The following is a 19398-nucleotide window of genomic DNA, read 5'->3' as shown; positions in this document are numbered from 1 at the left end:
AAATATGTTGGGACTTCAAACAGGACACACACAGGCCGTAGACCCTTCCTCGATTCTTGGAATATTCAGTGTGAACAGAACTTAGAGATCAAGTCAAGCCCTGATGCACTTCAGAGGAGACCACTGAGGGCCAGAGTGGCAGGTGACACGGTGACCCATTGTGGCCACAGAGTTAGAGTTAGAACCAAGGCCAGAGTCCAAGTCCCTGTCTCCAGCTCAACTTCTTTCTGTTATAGACCACTCAGGATCCCTCAGCTAGCTCACTTTTTTGCTAAGGCAAGTCCTCTCTTTTATTTTTATTTATTTATTTAATTTTTGCTTTTTGGCCATGCCGCATGGAACATGGAATCTTAGTTCCCCGACCAGAGATCATACCTACTCCCCTTGCATTGGAAGCACAGAGTCTTAACCCCACTGGATCACCTGGGAAGCCCCTTTCTTTTTCTTTTCTAAAAAAATTCCTCTCTTTTAATACTGGGAGTCTGCACAATGGGTACCTAGTAGTGAAGAGGAAGAGGAGCTATCCCCCTCCTCTGTGGTCACTGACAGAGGACACTCCTCTCCTCAGCGTTGTCCTCATCCTCTTTTCCAAACCTGCTTGAACCCAGTCACACAGCCCTGAGGACTTTCAACACTGTATCATTCCTCAGGGTATATATGAAGGGGTTGAGGAATGGAGTCACCACTCAGGACTGAAGGGACCTTGTTGACCTCCAGATATTCTTTCTGGGATGGAGTCACGTAGATAAACACCATGATACTGCTGGAAATCACAACTATGGTCAAGTGGGAAGCACAGGTTTGAAGGCCTTCTTTCTTCCACTTGCAGAAGGGATGCTCACTATCGTCAGGATGATGTACACATAGGAGGCCACGAGGACTATGCAGCAGAGGATGACCGTGGATGAAAGCATAAAATCCATCAGCTCAATAGCAGTGGTGTCCGCACAGGCTGGGGCCAGCAAAGCCACTGTCACAGAAGAAGTGGTTAATGATGTTGGAGTCACAGAAGGGCAGCTAGGAGATGAGGATGGTTGGAAAGAGCACAGATACGAAGCCTCCCACCCAAGAGAACACAACTGTCCTGATGCAGACGGGGGGCCTCAAAATGATGCTATACCACAGGGGGTAGCAGATGGTGGCATAGCAGTTATAGGACATGACTGTCAGCAGGAGAAACTCTACTGTGCCCGGGAAGAAGTAGAAATAGCACCAGGTGATACAGCCAGCAAAGGAGATGATTTTATCACCAGATACTAAGTTGGCCAGTGTTTTGGGGAAATGACAGAGGTGAAGAGGATATCCATGATGGAGAGGTTGCACAGGAAGAAGTACATAGAGGTGTGGGGGCGGGTGAAGGACAGCACCACGGAGATGATGAGCAGGTTTCCCAGGAGCGTCACCAGGAATGTGGGCAGCAGGAACACCAGGAACAGCAGCTCCACCAGCCTGCTGAGAGGAAATCCCAGCAAGATAAACTCCATCACCAGGGCACTCTGTTCTCCATGGGCCATCCGCCCAGCTCAGTACCTCTAATGGGACAAAGGGAGATGATATTTAAGTACATGTTCATGGTACAAAATCCCAGGGCTGTTCACTAGAAAAATACACAGAATGTGCTAATCCAGATTAGATTTGTAAACCAAATTTAACCTGGTTTTAAATTATTTTCCCATGGAGCTGGAAAATGTGAGGGTTCTTTTTGCTTCTTGTTTTTGGGAATGATAATGTTCCCTTTTCGTAAGGGTACCTGCCCTGCGACCTCACTATCACACAGTTCATATGAACTTCCTAAAAAATAACGTAGTAATTTCTATCAAAAAAACTTAAAATTGAACAAATCCTTAGACATCCTACTTCCATCCTGAGAAAATAGGCATGAATATTTTACCACAGGAATAGTCACCATAAAACCTTTTATAACAAGAAAATTTGGTAACAACTTAAATATCAAGAATGGGGGATGAAATGAGTAAATTATAGTATATCTAAATTATAATATGTCATGTAGTTATTAAAATTATATTTTACAGCATTATGTAATTCCAAAATATTCACAATATTTATTAAGTTTTTTTTTTAAGCAAGTTATCAACCAGTAATAACATTATGATCCCATTTTGGGAGTAAAATCAGCAAAGATTCTAGAGTAGTTGAGACATTGCTAAAGAAGAAGATGGCAGGGAGGACTTGCCTAGGCAGATAACAAGACATAAAAGAAGAATGATTAAGGCAAGGTGGTCATGACACGAACATACACAAAATGGCCAGCAGAGCAAAATAAAGAGCCAAGAAACAACCCCACACGAGACTCTCAGAAGAGAAGAGAGAAGAATATTGTTTTGGACCCCAGTATACAAAAGAGTTTACTAAAGAATGGAAAATTTCTAAACAAAAAAGAAAACTTTGATAAATTGAGCTACATTACAATTAAGAGTTTTCTGGGAATTTCCTAACAGTCCGAGCTCTCACTCCTGAGGAACTAAGATACCACAAATCACACAGCATGTGGCCAAAAATATATATGTGTGTATATACATTAAATTAAGAGTTTCTGTTTATTAAAAGACCCCAAAGTAAAGTTAAAGGCAAATCACAAACAGGGAGAACATATTTGTGACAGAGACAATGCACAAATGTTTAGTACGCGTAATATAGAATCAATATATTGATTTTTACAAAGCCATAAAAAATAGATAAGCCGTCTAATAAAAAGTAGACCACATTTGACCTGAATTACATTTAAGAAGGAGGAAATACAGAAAAATGTACCAAAAGATGCTTGATCTCATAAGTAATTGCTGCTAAGTCACTTCAGTCGTGTCTGACTCTATGCGACCCCATAGACGGCAACCCACCAGGCTCCCCCATCCCTGGGATTCTCAAGGCAAGGACACTGGAGTGGGTTGCCATTTCCTTCTCCAATGTGTGAAAGTGAAGTCGCTCAGTCATGTCTGACTCGTAGTGACCCGATGGACTGCAGCCTACCAGGCTCCACCATCCATGGGATTTTCCAGGCAAGACTACTGGAGTGGGGTGCCATTGTCTTCTCCAATTAGGGATGTTCAAATTAAGATAGTAACAAGATACTATTCTTATACCCCCTATTATTGGTAAAGAGTCTGCCTGCAATGCAGGAGACCTGGGTTCAATCCCTGGGTCAGGAAGATCCCCTGGAGATAGTCCAGTGGGTCACAAAGAGTTGGACACGACTGAGTGACTAACATGCACACATATTGAAAAAAATAGAAATATGATAAAACAAATGTTGAAGAGATGATGAATCCATATAAATTCTTTATTTTTAATTTTTAAAAAACACTATTGAAGGGAACTCCCCTTCAGTGGGAAGGGAAGTGGTCTGGTGGTTAGGAATCCACCCTGCAATACAGGGGACTTGGGTTTAGTCTCCAGTCCTGGAACCCTTTTCAGGGAGCTCAGGGCCCACGTGCCACATGGCATGGCCAAATTAGAAAAAAAAAGTTTAATGAAGGCAAAGATACATGCATCAGATTGTAACAGGATCTTCTGCGCTTTAGGCAACCTGGAAAAGCCAGATGGTTGCTCTGCATTCAGCTAATCATGCTACCTCTAAGCTCAGATCTGCTCATCCAGGTTTTGCAGCCACCTTGTCATTGGAAAAGGCCCTGATGCTGGGAGGGATTAGGGGCAGGAGGAGAAAGGGATGACAGAGGATGAGATGGCTGGATGGCATCACCGACTCGATGGACATGAGTTTGAATAAACTCCAGGAGTTGGTGATGGACAGGGAGGCCTGGCGTGCTGCAATTCACGAGGTCACAGAGTCGGACACAACTGAGCGACTGAACTGAACCGAGAACCTTCTATAGTAATTACCTTGATCGAAAGCCACAGTGGGCTCCACATCAGACCAGTAGCACCGAACAGGTGAAATGAACCCCTCCCTGGTGGCTCGAATGGTCAAAAATCCGCCTGTAATGCAGGAGAGCCAGTTTCCATCCTTGAGTCAGGAAGATCCCCTGGAGAAGGAAATGGCAACCCACTCCAGTACTCTTGCCTGGGAAATCCCATGGACAGAGGAGCCTGGTGGGCTATAGTCTATGGGGTCACAAAGAGTCTGACACCACTGAGCGACTAACACTTTCATTTTCCACTCATCTGGACTTCTGCCCTGGCTGTAAAGTCGTCTCTAATGAGCATGCACATGGTGTAGACAGCTGGAAGGTTTAGTCTGTCAGATTTTTATATTCTTTATGCAGTTACAGGGAGTGGTATCCATTCCAGTACTGGGCCCATCCATTCCAGTAAGTAGCCGTCAGTCCAGCTGGGCCATCCATTGACCAACTGGCTCCTCCCATGCTGTCTATGCATTTGACCTGGCTAAGGAGTCAGGGGGTGGCCTCACCAGCGAGCTGCTGGATGGTGGTTTGCCCCCTCTCATGCTGCCATCTTCCCTGCTCCCTCTCCAGTCCTCTCAATGCCTATAGTCCAGTCCTACTTGCTTCTTAAGAAAAGGAACACTGCACTCACCTGATGGGCAACAATTATTATTCTGCTTCTCTCATTTTCTTCTCTGTCCCCTCAACCCAACATGTACCACTTTCCCATCACTTGTCTTCGGAGACTGCTAGGCCAAGTGTCCCGAGGGCTAAACATCTTCTAGGATTACTGCAGGACAGCTGAATCCTGTCAGGGGAAATATAGCTAGTGTACTGAGAAAAATCTGGACCTGGAGTCAAAAGACCTGGTTTCAAATTCTACTTCTTACCACATTTGAGAAAGGACAAATCATCTCACCTTTCCAGACATCTGCACATAAATCCCCATATGATAAGCAGGGCTCTTTTCCCTATCTTTTTCACAGCCTGATTGAGAAGCTCAAAATGGAAAAAAAGATAATTCACATGAAGTGCCTCAGGAAATCATAAACATACCATAATCAAATGTTGCTGTTCTTTCAAGAAGCTCTGCTACCCTGTAATACTGGCAAAGAACAATTCCTGTTTCCTTGTCTTTTTCGCTATTGTTGTTTCAGTTGCTAAGTCATGTCCAACTCTTGGCAACTCCATGAACTGCAGCATGCCAGGCTTCCCTGTCCCTCATGTCCATTGAGTCAGTGATGCTATCTAACCATCTCATCCTCTGCCTCCCCCTTCTTCTCTTGTCCTCAATCTTTCCCAGCCTCAGGGTCTCTTCCAGTGAGTCAGCTCTTCACATCAGCTGGCCAAAGTACTGGAGTTTCAGCTTCAGTCCTCCCAATGAATATCCACAGTTTATTTCCTTTAGGATTGACTGGTTTGATCTCTGCTGTCCAAGGGACTCTCAAGAGTCTTCTCCAACACCAGAGCTCAAAAGCATCAATTCTTCAGTGCTCAGCCTTCTTTATGGTCCAACTCTCACATCCATACAAGACTACTAGAAAAACCATAGCTTTGACTATATAGACTTTTGTTGGCAAAGTAATGTCTCTGGTTTTTAGTATGCTGTCTAGGTTTGTCATAGCTTTTCTTCCAAAGAGCAAGCATTTTTATGAGATATTAACCATTCCACCTTGAAACACTGTCACTTCTGGCCCTGGAATACATCTCATCAGATCACAGTTCTGCCTTAATCTACTGTTTTCTCCTTGGACAGCATATCTGGTTGTCTACAAAGAGTGAAGACAATGGAAGATGGTTCTCTACATAAGAATTTTGCTGAACCCTTCTTGCCTGGGGTTCGTGGAATGAACTGTCCTCCACTGTCTGCATTCTACAGAGGGGGCTCAGCAATACTCACATTAGCCTCAGCGAGGCACGCTGGCCAGTTTCCAGCATGTTCTGCCCACAGGGAAGCCCCAGGCTCGGGCACTGCCACATGGAGGCTTCTACTGCTGCAAACAGACTTGCACAATCAAGGCTTAGAGCAGCGATACAATGGAAGGGTCTCACGTATGGGTCCCATGGTTGCTCTCACTGGGGTGGGGCGGGCAGGCTTGGCTCGGGCAAGAGCACACACTTTCCGAGAAGGATCCAATCATGGGGGAGTCCTCAGGGGCACAATTTACCAAGCCATCCCTGAACACCGAGCCTGAGCCTGATGCCCCTGAAGCCCACTTAGGAAAGGATGCAAGCCCAAACATGTCTACACTAACAAGAACTGGAGTTGGAACACTAGCCAAGGTCCACACCACCAGACACATCTCAGAGAGTCTCAGAGTTCAGAGTCCTCATCTGCCCTTCTCCAGTCCCATCGTGACAATTGTGTCCACCCCTACCACTCTGTGCTCTGGACTCCCCTCCTTTCCAACATCCTGAAGTTCTGCTATCAATAGGTCAAATCTTCCATGATCTTCCACCATCCAAAAGAAGAAACCTAGCTGCTCAGCTAGGGACTCAAAGCCCCACCTGTGGTCTTTCCCAGAATTAGCTCCCAGCCTCAGCTCCCACCTTACACACTCTGGTACACGTCTTTTACTTCAGTCTAACCACTTTCTTCAATCTGCCCACTGCTAGCCCAACTGGACTGTCTTCTCCACACACCTAATTTCCAGAGCTCAGGTCTTGTGGCCCCCTGCTCTCACCTAAGCTGGGTTCTCCCTACCTAAACATACTTTTCTTACACTTGGAATCAGGAATCTACAGTGTAGAGCTCAAGCATTTTTAACATTTAAAACTTAAATATAACACATACACAGACAAGCACACAAATCACAAACTCCATGAATTGTTATGAACTGAACACATGCCTGTAACCACCATCTAGGTCAAGAGATAAAACAATACTAACACCCCACAAGACTCTCTCTAGCTCCTTCCCTACATTCTAAAGGTAACCTTTATCCTGGTTCCTAACATCATGGGTTAGTTTTGCCTGTTTTTGAAATTCATATAAATGGATCCATGTAGCAGGCATTGCTCTATGTCTGGCATCTTCTGCTTAACCTTGTATTTGTAAGGTTCAAGTATGCTGCACATGACTTGCTTTCATTGCCATATAATATTTCATCCTTTCACATATGTACACATGACCCTTTAGTCAACTAGCTTGAATGGACCTGTTTTTTAAATTCAAAATATCAATGACTAAAAAAACAATATTATTTTTCTAATCAAGAAGTTATTTTTCAAGATCCAAAGCAGAACTGTTACTCTACAGAAATTTACTTAACATGAATAACACATAAGGATTGTGCCTTATGGATTAAGGCACAAACTTACTATAAAAGCCAATGATCTCAGAACAGTCCCTATATGAGGACAGTCACTACAAAGCCTTCCAGAAAGTTCAAGGCTACCATCTTATCCAGCTTTGTCAACTCCTCCCATGCCTGCCTTCCCTTTATCTGAACATGTTACTAGCTCTGGCAACTGGCTAATTATAATAAGTGATAAAGATAAATATTTCCCAGACCAGCAAACAATTTTATGATGTGCTAGCAACCCCCATGAGGATGCTAAATTCTTCCCAAAAATGCATTAGCTTCACTATACAACTGCTGTTTTGTATTAGCCATCACCTACCTCCAATTGCAAACAATCATGGCATTTTGGAGATGGAAGAATCCAGGTGCTATGACCATCCCATCCCACAGATGAATATATTGAGTCCAATACAGGTCAGATGAGTTCCCCAACCTAACTAAATTCAGTTCAGTTCAGTTCAGTCGCTCAGTCCTGTCTGACTCTTTGCGACCCCATGAATCGCAGCATGCCAGGCCTCCCTGTCCATCACAAACTCCCGGAGTTTACTCAAACTCATGCCCATCGAGTCGGTGATGCCATCCAGCCATCTCACCCTCTGTTGTCCCTTTCTCCTCCTACCCCCAATCCCTCCCAGCATCAGGGTCTATTCCAATGAGTCAACTCTTCACATGAGGTGGCCAAAGTACTGGAGTTTCAGCTTCAGCATCAGTCCTTCCAATGAATATTCAAGACTAATCTCCTCTAGGATGGACTGGTTGGATCTCCTTGCAGTCCAAGGGACTCTCAGGAGTCCTCTCCAACACCACAGTTCAAAAGCATCAACTTTTCGGCACTCAACTTTCTTCACAGTCCAACTCTCACATCCATACATGACCACTGGAAAAACCACAGCCTTGACCAGACGGACCTTTGTTGGCAAAGTAATGTCTCTGCTTTTTAATATGCTGTCTAGGTTGGTCATAACTTTCCTTCCAAGGAGTAAGTGTCTTTTAATCTCATGGCTGCAGTCACAATCTGCAGTGATTTTGGAGCCCAAAAAAATAAAGTCTGACACTATTTCCACTATCTCCCCATCTATTTCCCATGAGGTGATGGGACCAGATGCCATGATCTTAGTTTTCTGAATGTTAAGCTTTAAGCCAACTTTTTCAATCTCCTCTTTTACTCTCATCAAGAGGCCTTTTAGTTCCTCTTCACTTTCTGCCATAAGGGTAGTGTCATCCGCACATCTGAGCTTATTGATATTGCTCCCAGCAATCTCGATTCCAACTTGGGCTTCCTCCAGCCCAGCGTTTCTCATGATGTACTCTGCATATAAGTTAAATAAGCAGGCTGACAATATACAGCCTTGACGTACTCCTTTTCCTATTTGGAACCAGTCTGTTGTTCCATGTCCAGTTCTAACTGTTGCTTCCTGACCTGCATGCAGGGTTCTCAAGAGGCAGATCAGGTGGTCTGGTATTCCCATCGCCTTCAGAATTTTCCACAGTTTATTGTGATCCACACAGTCGAAGGCTTTGGCGTAGTCAATAAAGCTAAATTGAGGAAGGTATAAAACCCAGTTTCCCTGACCAGAACAGTTTGATGGAGAAGAAAATCAGTGAAGGATAGAGGTGCAGGCAAAGGAGTCATGGAAGACGTGAGATTAAAACTGAGTGTGCATGTGTAACTTAGAGTCTTTACACAGAGAGCAAAGAGCACTGGAATGTGTGCAAGAGCCAGATACTGAGTCAGGATACCACTTATTGGTTATATGACTCCCTGAAAGCAGAAACTGGATTTTATTCATCTTGGTGTTCTCTAAGCCGAATACCACATAAGGGACATGAGAGAGGCTGAGTAATGAGTGAACAGGAGTAAGTGAGTGAGTTAGTAAGTGAGTGAGCAACAGGTAGATACAAAACTCTACACTGTGAAGAAGGTTATGTAGAGAAGGAAAAACAGCATGGGGCTCAGTGAAAGCCCCTGGAGAATAAAAAGTAAACCAACAGAAGCAGAATCATGCAGGTTTAGCAAGCAGGGGAGGAGAAATTCAAGATGACAGGAGTGTCAGCAGTGCCAAATATATGGAAAGCTAACAAAGAACAAGAATGAAGAAAAAGCCATTAGGCAATTTTTACCAATAAGACATGGGACTTCCCTGGTGGTCCAGTGATTAAGACTTTGCCTTCCAATTTAGGGGGTTCAGGTTTGAGCCCTGGTTGGGGAGCTAAGATCCCACATTGGCTCACGGCCAAGAAAATAACATAAGTAAAACAGAAACAACACTGTAACAAGTTAAATACTTTTAAAATGGTCCACATAAAAATTCTTAAAAAAAAATAAAATATGGGAAAATGTCTGTTGTTAAACTAGAAAGAAAGTGAAGTCTCTCAGTCGTGTCCCACTCTTTGCAACCCCATGGACTGAAGCCTACCAGGCTCCTCCGTCCATGGGATTTTCCAGGCAAGAATACTGGAGTGGGTTGCCATTTCCTTCTCCAGATGATCTTCCCAACCCAGGGATTGAACCCAGGTCTCCCGCATTGTAGGCAGACGCTTTACCATCTGAGCCACCAGGGAAGAGCTATTATTAAACTAGACCAGCCGCATATTTCAGCTGGGCTAGAGTTGGGGTTTCAGTGCATCTAGAAAAAGCAAATAGCGTCTATCTACCTACTGGCACACTTTCTGAGCTCACACCCCAGAGCATCCATTATGTTAATTAGTGCCTTGAATTCTGTAGCAAATAGAGGTAAGAAGTGCCCCCTCGTATCTCTTTGCATATACAAAGTTGCATATAAAATAAGGGCTTTCCCAGGGATTCAAAGGGACTCGTTTTGATTCAAGGACATAAAAATAGATCTGATGCACACAGGTGGCCTCAGACTGAGGATAACTCTCAGGGAAGGACTCTGGACTCCCTCACAGGGAGCTCACCACCAGGCAAGACAGTGTGTGAATGGTGGGCTGTGCTCAGCACCAAACCTTCAGTTCACTGTGTATCTGTCATTCTGGCAGGACTTTGGGAGAATCTGAATTTGTGGACTTCCAAATTGATAGACCCTTTTCAATTAAGCTTCTGTTTTTTGGGACTCAGTTCTCTTCACTATGGAGTCCCATCCCATCCTGAACTTATAGAACTTACCCCTGAGCCAACTATGAGCAGCATGACTGTGTTCAGCATGGCTCACAGGGTGTCAGTGATATAGAAGTTTCTAAAAACGGCAGTGATAATAGTGGTCCCTCTTGTTGCCTCTCTAGCAGTGGCAGAGGACTTTTAAGTGACCCAGACCAGCTGTTATGGGCACTCAGTCCTCAGCATTTATCAAGCTCAGTAAATGCAGCTGAATGATGACTTTAGAGAAGCATTTAGAATAAGTTGATATGCCATTGCAAAAACCAGGTAGCAGTGTGAGGATCCTCAAAATGTCACTTCTCATCTCTTCCTCAGACCACCATTGACCTACATGTCTCAGGTCAGCACACTAGGTCAGGACCAGAGGGTTGGAAGGGTGAAGAGTTCACACACCATCAGGTCCAGAACAGTGACAGGACTGTCACTATAAAAGCCCCTCATGGCACTGATGCCACTGGCATTTGCACACCCTGGCCTGGCTTCTGTCAAGCAAATACAGGTTTGCTTCTGCCTTTTAGCTCTCAACAAATATTTATCAGTACTTCCTTTATCTCAGGCACTTTGGGTAGGCACAGGACATACATCAGCACACAAGCCCAATCCTTGCCCTCCAGGAGTTCACAGTCTAAAGAAGAAGGTCCACAGATGAACTTCAGGGTTTTCTGGGAAAACCCTTATGTTGTATGCAAAAGAGTGTGCCTATGTAGATTAGGGTGGGCATTGTTGTTGTTCATTGCTCAGTCATGTCCGACTCTTTGCAGCCCCATAAACTGCAGCACACCAGGCTTCCCTGTCCTTCACATCTCTTGGAGTTTGCTCAAACTCATGTCCATTGATTCGGTAATGCCATCAGACCATCATGACCTCTGTCACCCCCTTTTCCTCCTGCCTTCAATCTTTCCCAGCATCAGAATCTTTTCTAATGAGTCGGCTCTTTGCATCAGATGGCCAAAATATTAGAGCTTCAGCTTCAGTCCTTCCAATGAATATACAGTGTTGATTTCCTTTAGGATTGACTGGTTTGATCTCCTTGCAGTCCAAGGGACTCTCAAGAGTCTTCTCCACCACCACAATTCAAAAGCATCAATTCTTCGGTGCTCAGCCTTCTTTATGGTCCAACTCTCACATCCATACATGACTACTGGAAAAACCATAGCTTTGATTATACAGACCTTTGTCAGCAAAGTAATGTGTCTGCTTTTTAATACACTGTCTAGATTGTCATAGTTTTTCTTCCAAGGAGAAACCATCTTTTAATTTCAATGGCTGCAGGGGTGGGAAGAGTCAAACTCTCAAATGGATTTTTGACTCATAAAACGTTAAGAACCACTGATAAAGACCATCCATTTCCCTTATTTCTAAATTCTTGGTAAGCAATCTCACTTACAGCACCTTCCCACCCCCCTCACCCCCCACGTCTCACCTTTTACACTGTTCATGACTTGCCTTCCTCACCAGCTCACGGCAGACCTCTAGCGGTAGAGGACGGGAGCACACCTCAAGACTGCCATTGTCTCGTAGTTCCCAGGGGCTCTGTCCCAGAAAGGATAATCGTATCCAGGGAGTGGCCACCCCTGCCCTTTTGGATGACTTTGGGCTCATCCAGTGAGCAGCCCAGTGCCTACTCCCTGACAGGCAGAATGACCAGGGAGGAATTTTTATCTCTTTCTGAAGTATTGCTTGCTTCCCAAGATTTCTTCAGACTAGACATCCACTGTCTAAGAGGGAAGAACACATTTTTCTTCTACAAGGAATCAAAGAGATCTCAGGGAATGGTACTGACTAGGAGGAAGGGAGCAGAGGGAGAGAATGCGCTGAGCAGAGAATTCTCTAGAATTTTCTAGAAATAGGTCTAGCAGTCCTATTTCTCATGCAGATTAACAAAGTGTCATTCTGAAATGCTCATCACTCCTAGGTACATTTTTGTTGATGTGACTCTCTTTAAAAATGACACACCCACCCTCAGACACTTTTGGAACCTTCAAAAGAGAGGGACAGATTCCCCTGGCCTTTGTCAGATGACACCATTAATCTCCTCCTAGATGCTTTACTATTCTGCCAATCTCTGTAAAGTACAAACACCGTTAAAGAAACAAAAGTGTACTGGAGTGTTCTAATGAGATCGAATCCTCAGAGTTTTGAAAATGTAATGTCTAAAAGCCAGAATAATTTATTTAAAAATTATCAGCAATTTTCAGATTCAATTTTGGGAACAGAGTATGTTTGTTTGGGGAAACATTTCAATGGCTTTATGGCAGCAAAGCCAAAACAATGACTTAAGACAGACAGAGCTACACCGCTCTCCTTCATGACATAGAAACAGCTTGCATTATGGAATGACATCTGTCTCTGCAGAATAAGATGTGTCCTTGGAAGTGAGTATGGGGCTAAAATGGGGATTTTACCTTCTTCCAGGGTCTCAAAGATCAGAATCCTGCACCCAGAGATGAAAGAAACAGAGAGAGATATAGGTAAGGGTAATACATGGCAAAAGGTAGGTTTATGGCCAGGTTGGAGCAGAATGAGATGAGGAAAGGACAAAAGAAAAAAATAGGCTGTGTGGGTAGGTGGCTGGTGGACTCTAATAACTTCCTGTATCTTGTTCTATGGGATTTTCCTCCCTCTTTCCTATACTAGAATTCCTTCATTTCCAAAACTTTTGGTAGGTAGTATAGGTGGTCTCCAATGTGCTTGAACAGATACTAGAGGGGCCTTCGTCTGCACTTGGGGTGAGGAGGTATGAGGAAAACGGGAGCAGTTGATGAAGCTGGTCATAACATGGCCTAGCAGAACTCCAGAACCAGCAGGACTAGGCAGAAAGCGTAAGCATTCCTCTGGGAATTACAAGGGCGGGGAACCAGTCCATAGCTGAACTTTCAGTTGTGGATCAGGGTCTGAGCTTGGGCACTTGTGATCTTAAGCACCAAAGGGAAGGATGACTTTTGAAGAATCAAGAAGCCAAAGGCTTCAGTTAGTTAGTTAGCTAGTTAGTAACTAAGTTGCCCCCAGATTGTTCCTGGCCAAATGTCACTACTGAGTCAAGATGGCAGAGGAATAGGACGGGGAGGCCACTTTCTCCCCCACAAATTCATCAAAAGACCATCTGAATGCTGAGTAACTTCATAGAACAACTTCTGAACACTGGCAAAGGACACCAGGCACCCAGAAAGGCAGCTCATTCTGTTCACAAGGAGGTAGGACAAAATAGAAAAGACAAAAAGAGAGACAAAAGAGTTAAGGATGGAGACCTGTCCTGGGGAGGGAGTCATGAAGGAAGAGAAGTTTCCACACAATAGGAAACTCTTCGGGTCTGTGGGGAGTTTTGGAATCTCAGAAGGCAACATAACATAACTAGGAGAGGAAAAAAAAAAAACCTACAGAATACACACTTAAATTCCTATCAAGCTACCAATGGTATTCTTCACAGAACTAGAACAAATAATTTCACAATTTGTATGGAAATACAAAAAAAAACCTCGAATAGCCAAAGCAATCTTGAGAAAGAAGAATGGAACTGGAGGAATCAACCTGCCTGACTTCAGGCTCTACTACAAAGCCACAGTCATCAAGACAGTATGGCATTGGCACAAAGACAGAAATATAGATAAATGGAACAAAATAGAAAGCCCAGAGATAAATCCATGTACCTATGGACACCTTATCTTCAACAAAGGAGGCAAGAATATACAATGGAAAAAGGGCAACCTCTTTAACAAGTGGTGCTGGGAAAACTGGTCAACCACTTGTAAAAGAGTGAAACTAGAACACTTTCTAACATCATACACAAAAATAAACTCAAAATGGATTAAAGATCTAAATGTAAGACCAGAAACTATAAAACTCCTAGAGGAGAACATAGGCAAAACACTCTCCAACATAAATCACAGCAGGATCCTCTATGACCCACCTCCCAGAATATTGGAAATAAAAGCAAAAATAAACAAATGGGACCCAATGAAACTTAAAAGCTTTTGCACAACAAAGGAAACTATAAGCAAGGTGAAAAGACAGCCCTCAGAATGGGAGAAAATAATAGCAAATGAAGAAACAGACAAAGGATTAATCTCAAAAATATACAAGCAACTCCTCCAGCTCAATTCCAGAAAAATAAATGACTCAATCAAAAAATAGGCCAAAGACCTAAACAGACATTTCTCCAAAGAAGACATACAGATGGCTAACAAACACATGAAAAGATGCTCAACATCATTCATTATCAGAGAAATGCAAATCAAAACCTCAATGAGGTACCATTACATGCCAGTCAGAATAGCTGCTATCCAAAAGTCTACAAGCAATAAATGCTGAAGAGTGTGTGGAGAAAAGGGAACCCTCTTACACTGTTGGTGGGAATGTAAACTAGTACAGCCACTATGGAGAACAGTGTGGAGATTCCTTAAAAAACTGGAAATAGAACTGCCATATGACCCAGCAATCCCACTCCTGGATATACACACCGAGGAAACCAGATCTGAAAGAGACACGTGTACCCCAGTGTTCATCGCAGCACTGTTTATAATAGCCAGGACATGGAAGCACCCTCGATGCCCATCAGCAGACGAATGGAAAAGAAAGCTGTGGTACATATACACAATGGAATATTACTCAACCATTAAAAACAATACATTTGAATCAGTTCTAATGAGATGGATAAAACTGGAGTCCATTATACAGAGTGAAGTAAGCCAGAAAGATTAACACCAATACAGTATACTAATGCATATATATGGAATTTAGAAAGATGGTAACGATAACCCTATATGCAAGACAGAAAAAGAGACACAGATGTATAGAACAGACTTTTGGACTCTATGGGAGAAGGCGAGGGTGGGATGATCTGAGAGAACAGCATCGAAACATGTATATTATCAAGTGTGAAACAGATCGCCAGTCCAGGTTGGATGCATGAGACAAGTGCTCGGGGCTGGTGCACTGGGATGACCCAGAGGGATGGGATGGGGAGGGGTGTTCAGGATGGGGAACATATGTAAATCCATGGCTGATTCATGTCAATGTATGGCAAAAATCACTACAATACTGTAAAGTAATTAGCCTCCAGCTAATAAAGATAAATGGAAAAAATAAAAATAAAAAAAATAAACTGTCACGGTAAAGGTCTACCTTAAAAAAGATAATAAAAAGAATACATGCTTAACTGAAACTTCGGAAAAGAGAACTTTCCGCAAAAGGCTCTAACCTAACAACCTAACAATCTAACCAACACAGCCTGGCCTGTTCACTGAACAAAGGATTGAGCAAATACCAAAGGAGAGCTATCCGGCTTGACAGCATGAAATGCATGCCCAACCCACAGAGACTGAGCCAGAACTGTGTCTGAGTGTCTCCTGTGGAGGTTCGGGTCAGCAGTGGCCTGCCGCAGGGGCTCTGGGTGCAGCAGACCTGGGTATGACATAAACCCTCTTGGAGGAGGTCGGCATTAACCCCACCATAGAACCACCAGAACTTATACAGGACTGAGGAAACAGACTCTTGGAGGGCACAAACAAAACCTTGTGCCCACCAGGACCCAGGAGAAAGAAGCAGTGACCCCACAAGAAACTGGCCCAGACATGCCCACGAGTGTCCAGGAGGCCCCGGCTGAGGCATGGATCGGCAGTGGCCCGCTGCAGGGTGGGGGCAATGAGTGCAGCAGTGCGTGATTGGGCCTTTTGAAGGAGGTCGCCATCATCTTCATTACCTCCACCATCCTTTGGCCTCAGGTCAAGCAACAGGGAGGGAACACAGCCCCTCCCATCAACAGAAAACTGGACTAAAGATTTACTGAACATGGCCCCACCCATCAGAACAAAACCCAGTTTCCCCCTCAGTCAGTCCCTCCCATCAGAAAGCTTCCATAAGCCTCTTATCCTTCTCCATCAGAGGGAAGACAGAATGAAAACCACCATCACAGAAAACTAACCAATCTGATCACATGGACCACAGCCTTGTCTAGCTCAATGAAAGTATGAGGCATGCCATGTAGGGCCACCCAAGACAGATGGGTCAAAGTGGAGAGTTCTGACAAAGCATGGTCCACTGGAGAAGGGAATGGCAAACCACTTCAGTATTCTTGCCTTGAGAACCCCATGAACAGTATGAAAAGGCAAAAAGATAGGACACTGAAAGATGAACTCCCCAGGTTGGTAGGTGCCCAATATGCTACTCGAGAAGACTGGAAAAATAACTCCAGAAAGAAAGAAGAGACAGAGCCAAAGCAAACTCAATGCCCAGTTGTGGATGTGACAGGTGATGGAAGTAAAGTCCAATGCTGTAAAGAGCAATATTGCATAGGAACCCGGAATGTTAGGTCCATGAATCAAGGTAAACTGGAAGTGGTTAAACAGGTGAATTTAACTCAGATGACCATTATATCTACTACTGTGGGCAAGAATCCCTTTGAAGAAATGGAGTAGCCATCATAGTCATCAAAAGAGTCCAAAGTGCAGTACTTGGATGCAATCTCAAAAACGACAGAGTAATCTCTGTTTGTTTCCAAGGCAAACCATTCAATATCATGGTAATCCAACTCTATGCCCCAAGCAGTAATGCTGAAGAAACTGAAGTTGAATGGTTCTATGTTGTCACCCCACTTATTTAACTTATATGCTGACTACATCAGGTGAAATGCTGGCTGGATGAAGCACAAGCTGGAATCAAGATTGTCAGGAGAAATATCAGTAACCTGAGATATGCAAATGACACCACCCTTATGGCAGAAAGCGAAGAAGAACTATAGAGCCTCTTGATGAAAGTGAAAGAGGAGAGTGAAAAGTTGGCTTAAAACTCAACATTCAGAGAACTAAGATCATGGCGTCTGTTCCCATCACTTCAGGCAAATAGATGGGGAAATAATGGAAACAGTGAGAGACTTTATTTTGGGGGGCTCCAAAATCACTGCAGATGGTGACAGCAGCCATGAAATTAAAAGATGCTTGCTCCTTGGAAGAAAAGCTATGACCAACCTAGACAGCTTATTAAAAAGCAGAGACATTACTTTGCCAACAAAGGTCCATCTAGTCAGAGCTATGGTTTTTCCAGTAGTCATGTATGGGTGTGGGAGTTGGACCATAAAGAAAGCTGAGTGCCAAAGAATTGATGCTTTTGAACTGTGGTGTTGCAGAAGACTCTTGAGAGTCTCTTGGACAGCAAGGAGATCCAACCAGTCCATCCTAAAGGAAATCAGTCCTGAATATTCATTGGAAGGACTGATGCTGAAGCTGAAACTCCAGTACTTTGGCCACCTGATTTGAAGAACTGACTCACTGGAAAAGACCCTGATGCTGGGAAAGATTGAAGGTGGGAGGAGAAGGGGATGATATGAGATGAGATGGTTGGATGGCATCACTGATGCGATGGACATGAGTTTCAGTGGGTTCCAGGTGTTGGTGATGGACAGGGAGGACTGGCGTGCTGCAGTCCATGGTGTTGCAGAGTCGGACATGACTGGGCAACTGAAATGAAATGTCATGAAAGCATGAATAGTAAGATTTAATGGAGTTTAGAGGAAGGAAAGTTTGCTGTTCCCCATGATGGCTGGGAAAGCTTCACAAAAGAATTTGAACTTAGTCTAGAAGAAAGGGTAGCAGTTGGAAAGGGGGAAGGCAGGAAGAGCACTCTTGTTAGGAGAAATAGCAGAAGCAAAAGCAGGAAGACCAAAGGTGGTTGTGCTGAATCTTCATTGTTGCATATGGGCTTTCTCGAGTTGTGGAGAGTGGGGATGTCTCTCTAATTGCTTGCAAGGGCTTCTCATTGCAGTGTCGTCTCTTGTTGCAGAGCATGGCCTTTAGGGCACACTGGCTTCAGTAGTTGTGGCACATGGCTCAGAAGTCGCAGGCCCCAGACTCTAGAGCACAGGCTCAGTAGTTGTGGCACACAGGCTTAGCTGCCCCATGGCATGTGGGATCTTTCCAGATCAGGGATTGAACTCATGTTTCTGACATTGGTAGGTGGATTCTTTACCACTGAACCTCCAGGGAAGCCCACAATTGGGCTTTAAACAAGAAGTGGTCCTGTCTGGCTAGAAGCAAGCCTATATTCTTGAGTATTCATCCTCCATACTTCAGATCACTTTAGGTCCCATTTCTGAGGCCCAAAGATGAGCACATATTAAGCTCATCTCATTGGAACAACCAGAGGTGTTGAAGACAACTCAAGTTAACTGGTATCATTCTCAAAGAGAGGTCAATCATCCCAAGAGGATGGGAATTGGTTTAAATGACTCACCCTTGGTTTTCTCATGCCTCATATCCTCTTCTCAAAAGGCACTCCTGAATCCCATACCCAAACCTCCTGCAAAATGCTGCAAGAAATGTACATCTCCCCTTCCACCCCAACCCAACAGCTACTCTCCTCCATGCAACAGCTCCTCTGGGAAAGAAGTGCTTTGCTTTCTTATTTTCATTTAAAAATGCCTACTTAGTACCTCCTCAATGCCAAGCCTGTTCTAAATACACAATGATGAACACACCCATCTGTGCCCCCACAGAATTTTCCTTCTAGAAGGGAAAAGCAGAGACATTACTTTCACCTCAAAGGTCTGTCTAGTCAAAGCTATGGTTTTTTCCAGTAGTCATGTATGGATGTGAGAGTTGGACTATAAAGAAACCTGAGTGCCGAAAATTGATGCTTTTGAACTGTGGTGTTAGAGAAGACTCTTGAGAGTCCCTTGAACTGCAAGGAGATCCAACCAGTCCATCCTAAAGGAAATCAGTCCTGAATATTCATTGGAAGGACTGATACTGAAGCTGAAACTCCAATACTTTGGCCACCTAATTTGAAGAACTGACTCATTGAAAAAGACCCTGATACTGGGAAAGATTGAAGGCAGGAAGGGACAACAGAGGATAAGATGGTTGGATGGCATCACCGACTCAATGGACGTGAGTTTGAGCAAGCTCCAGAAGTTGGTGATGAACAGGGAAGCCTAGCATACTGCAGTCCATGGGGTTGCAAAGAGTCAAACACAACTGAGTGACTGAACTGAACTGAACTGAGGGAAGACAGACAAATGTAAATACATAAATAAAATATCAGGTAGGGTTATGAATAAAACTAAATAAGTAGTGGGAGACGGGAGGGAGGTTCAAGAGGGAGGAGACATATGTATACCTGTGGC

General features: G+C 43.9%; 1 protein-coding gene across 1 annotated transcript; it reads right to left on the bottom strand.

Annotated features, from left to right (window-relative positions):
- Positions 1-496: 496 nt before the first annotated feature.
- Positions 497-1514, bottom strand: OR6J1 (olfactory receptor family 6 subfamily J member 1). The gene is given in 6 exon segments (XM_070468499.1): positions 497-610; positions 612-687; positions 689-803; positions 806-966; positions 968-1271; positions 1274-1514. Coding segments are annotated over 6 exon segments (987 nt in total). The 3' UTR covers positions 497-520.
- Positions 1515-19398: the final 17884 nt, after the last annotated feature.

Source organism: Odocoileus virginianus, chromosome 6, assembly GCF_023699985.2.
Source record: "Odocoileus virginianus isolate 20LAN1187 ecotype Illinois chromosome 6, Ovbor_1.2, whole genome shotgun sequence".
Classification (NCBI taxonomy): domain Eukaryota; kingdom Metazoa; phylum Chordata; class Mammalia; order Artiodactyla; family Cervidae; genus Odocoileus; species Odocoileus virginianus.
This window is presented reverse-complemented; position numbering and strand designations above follow the sequence as displayed.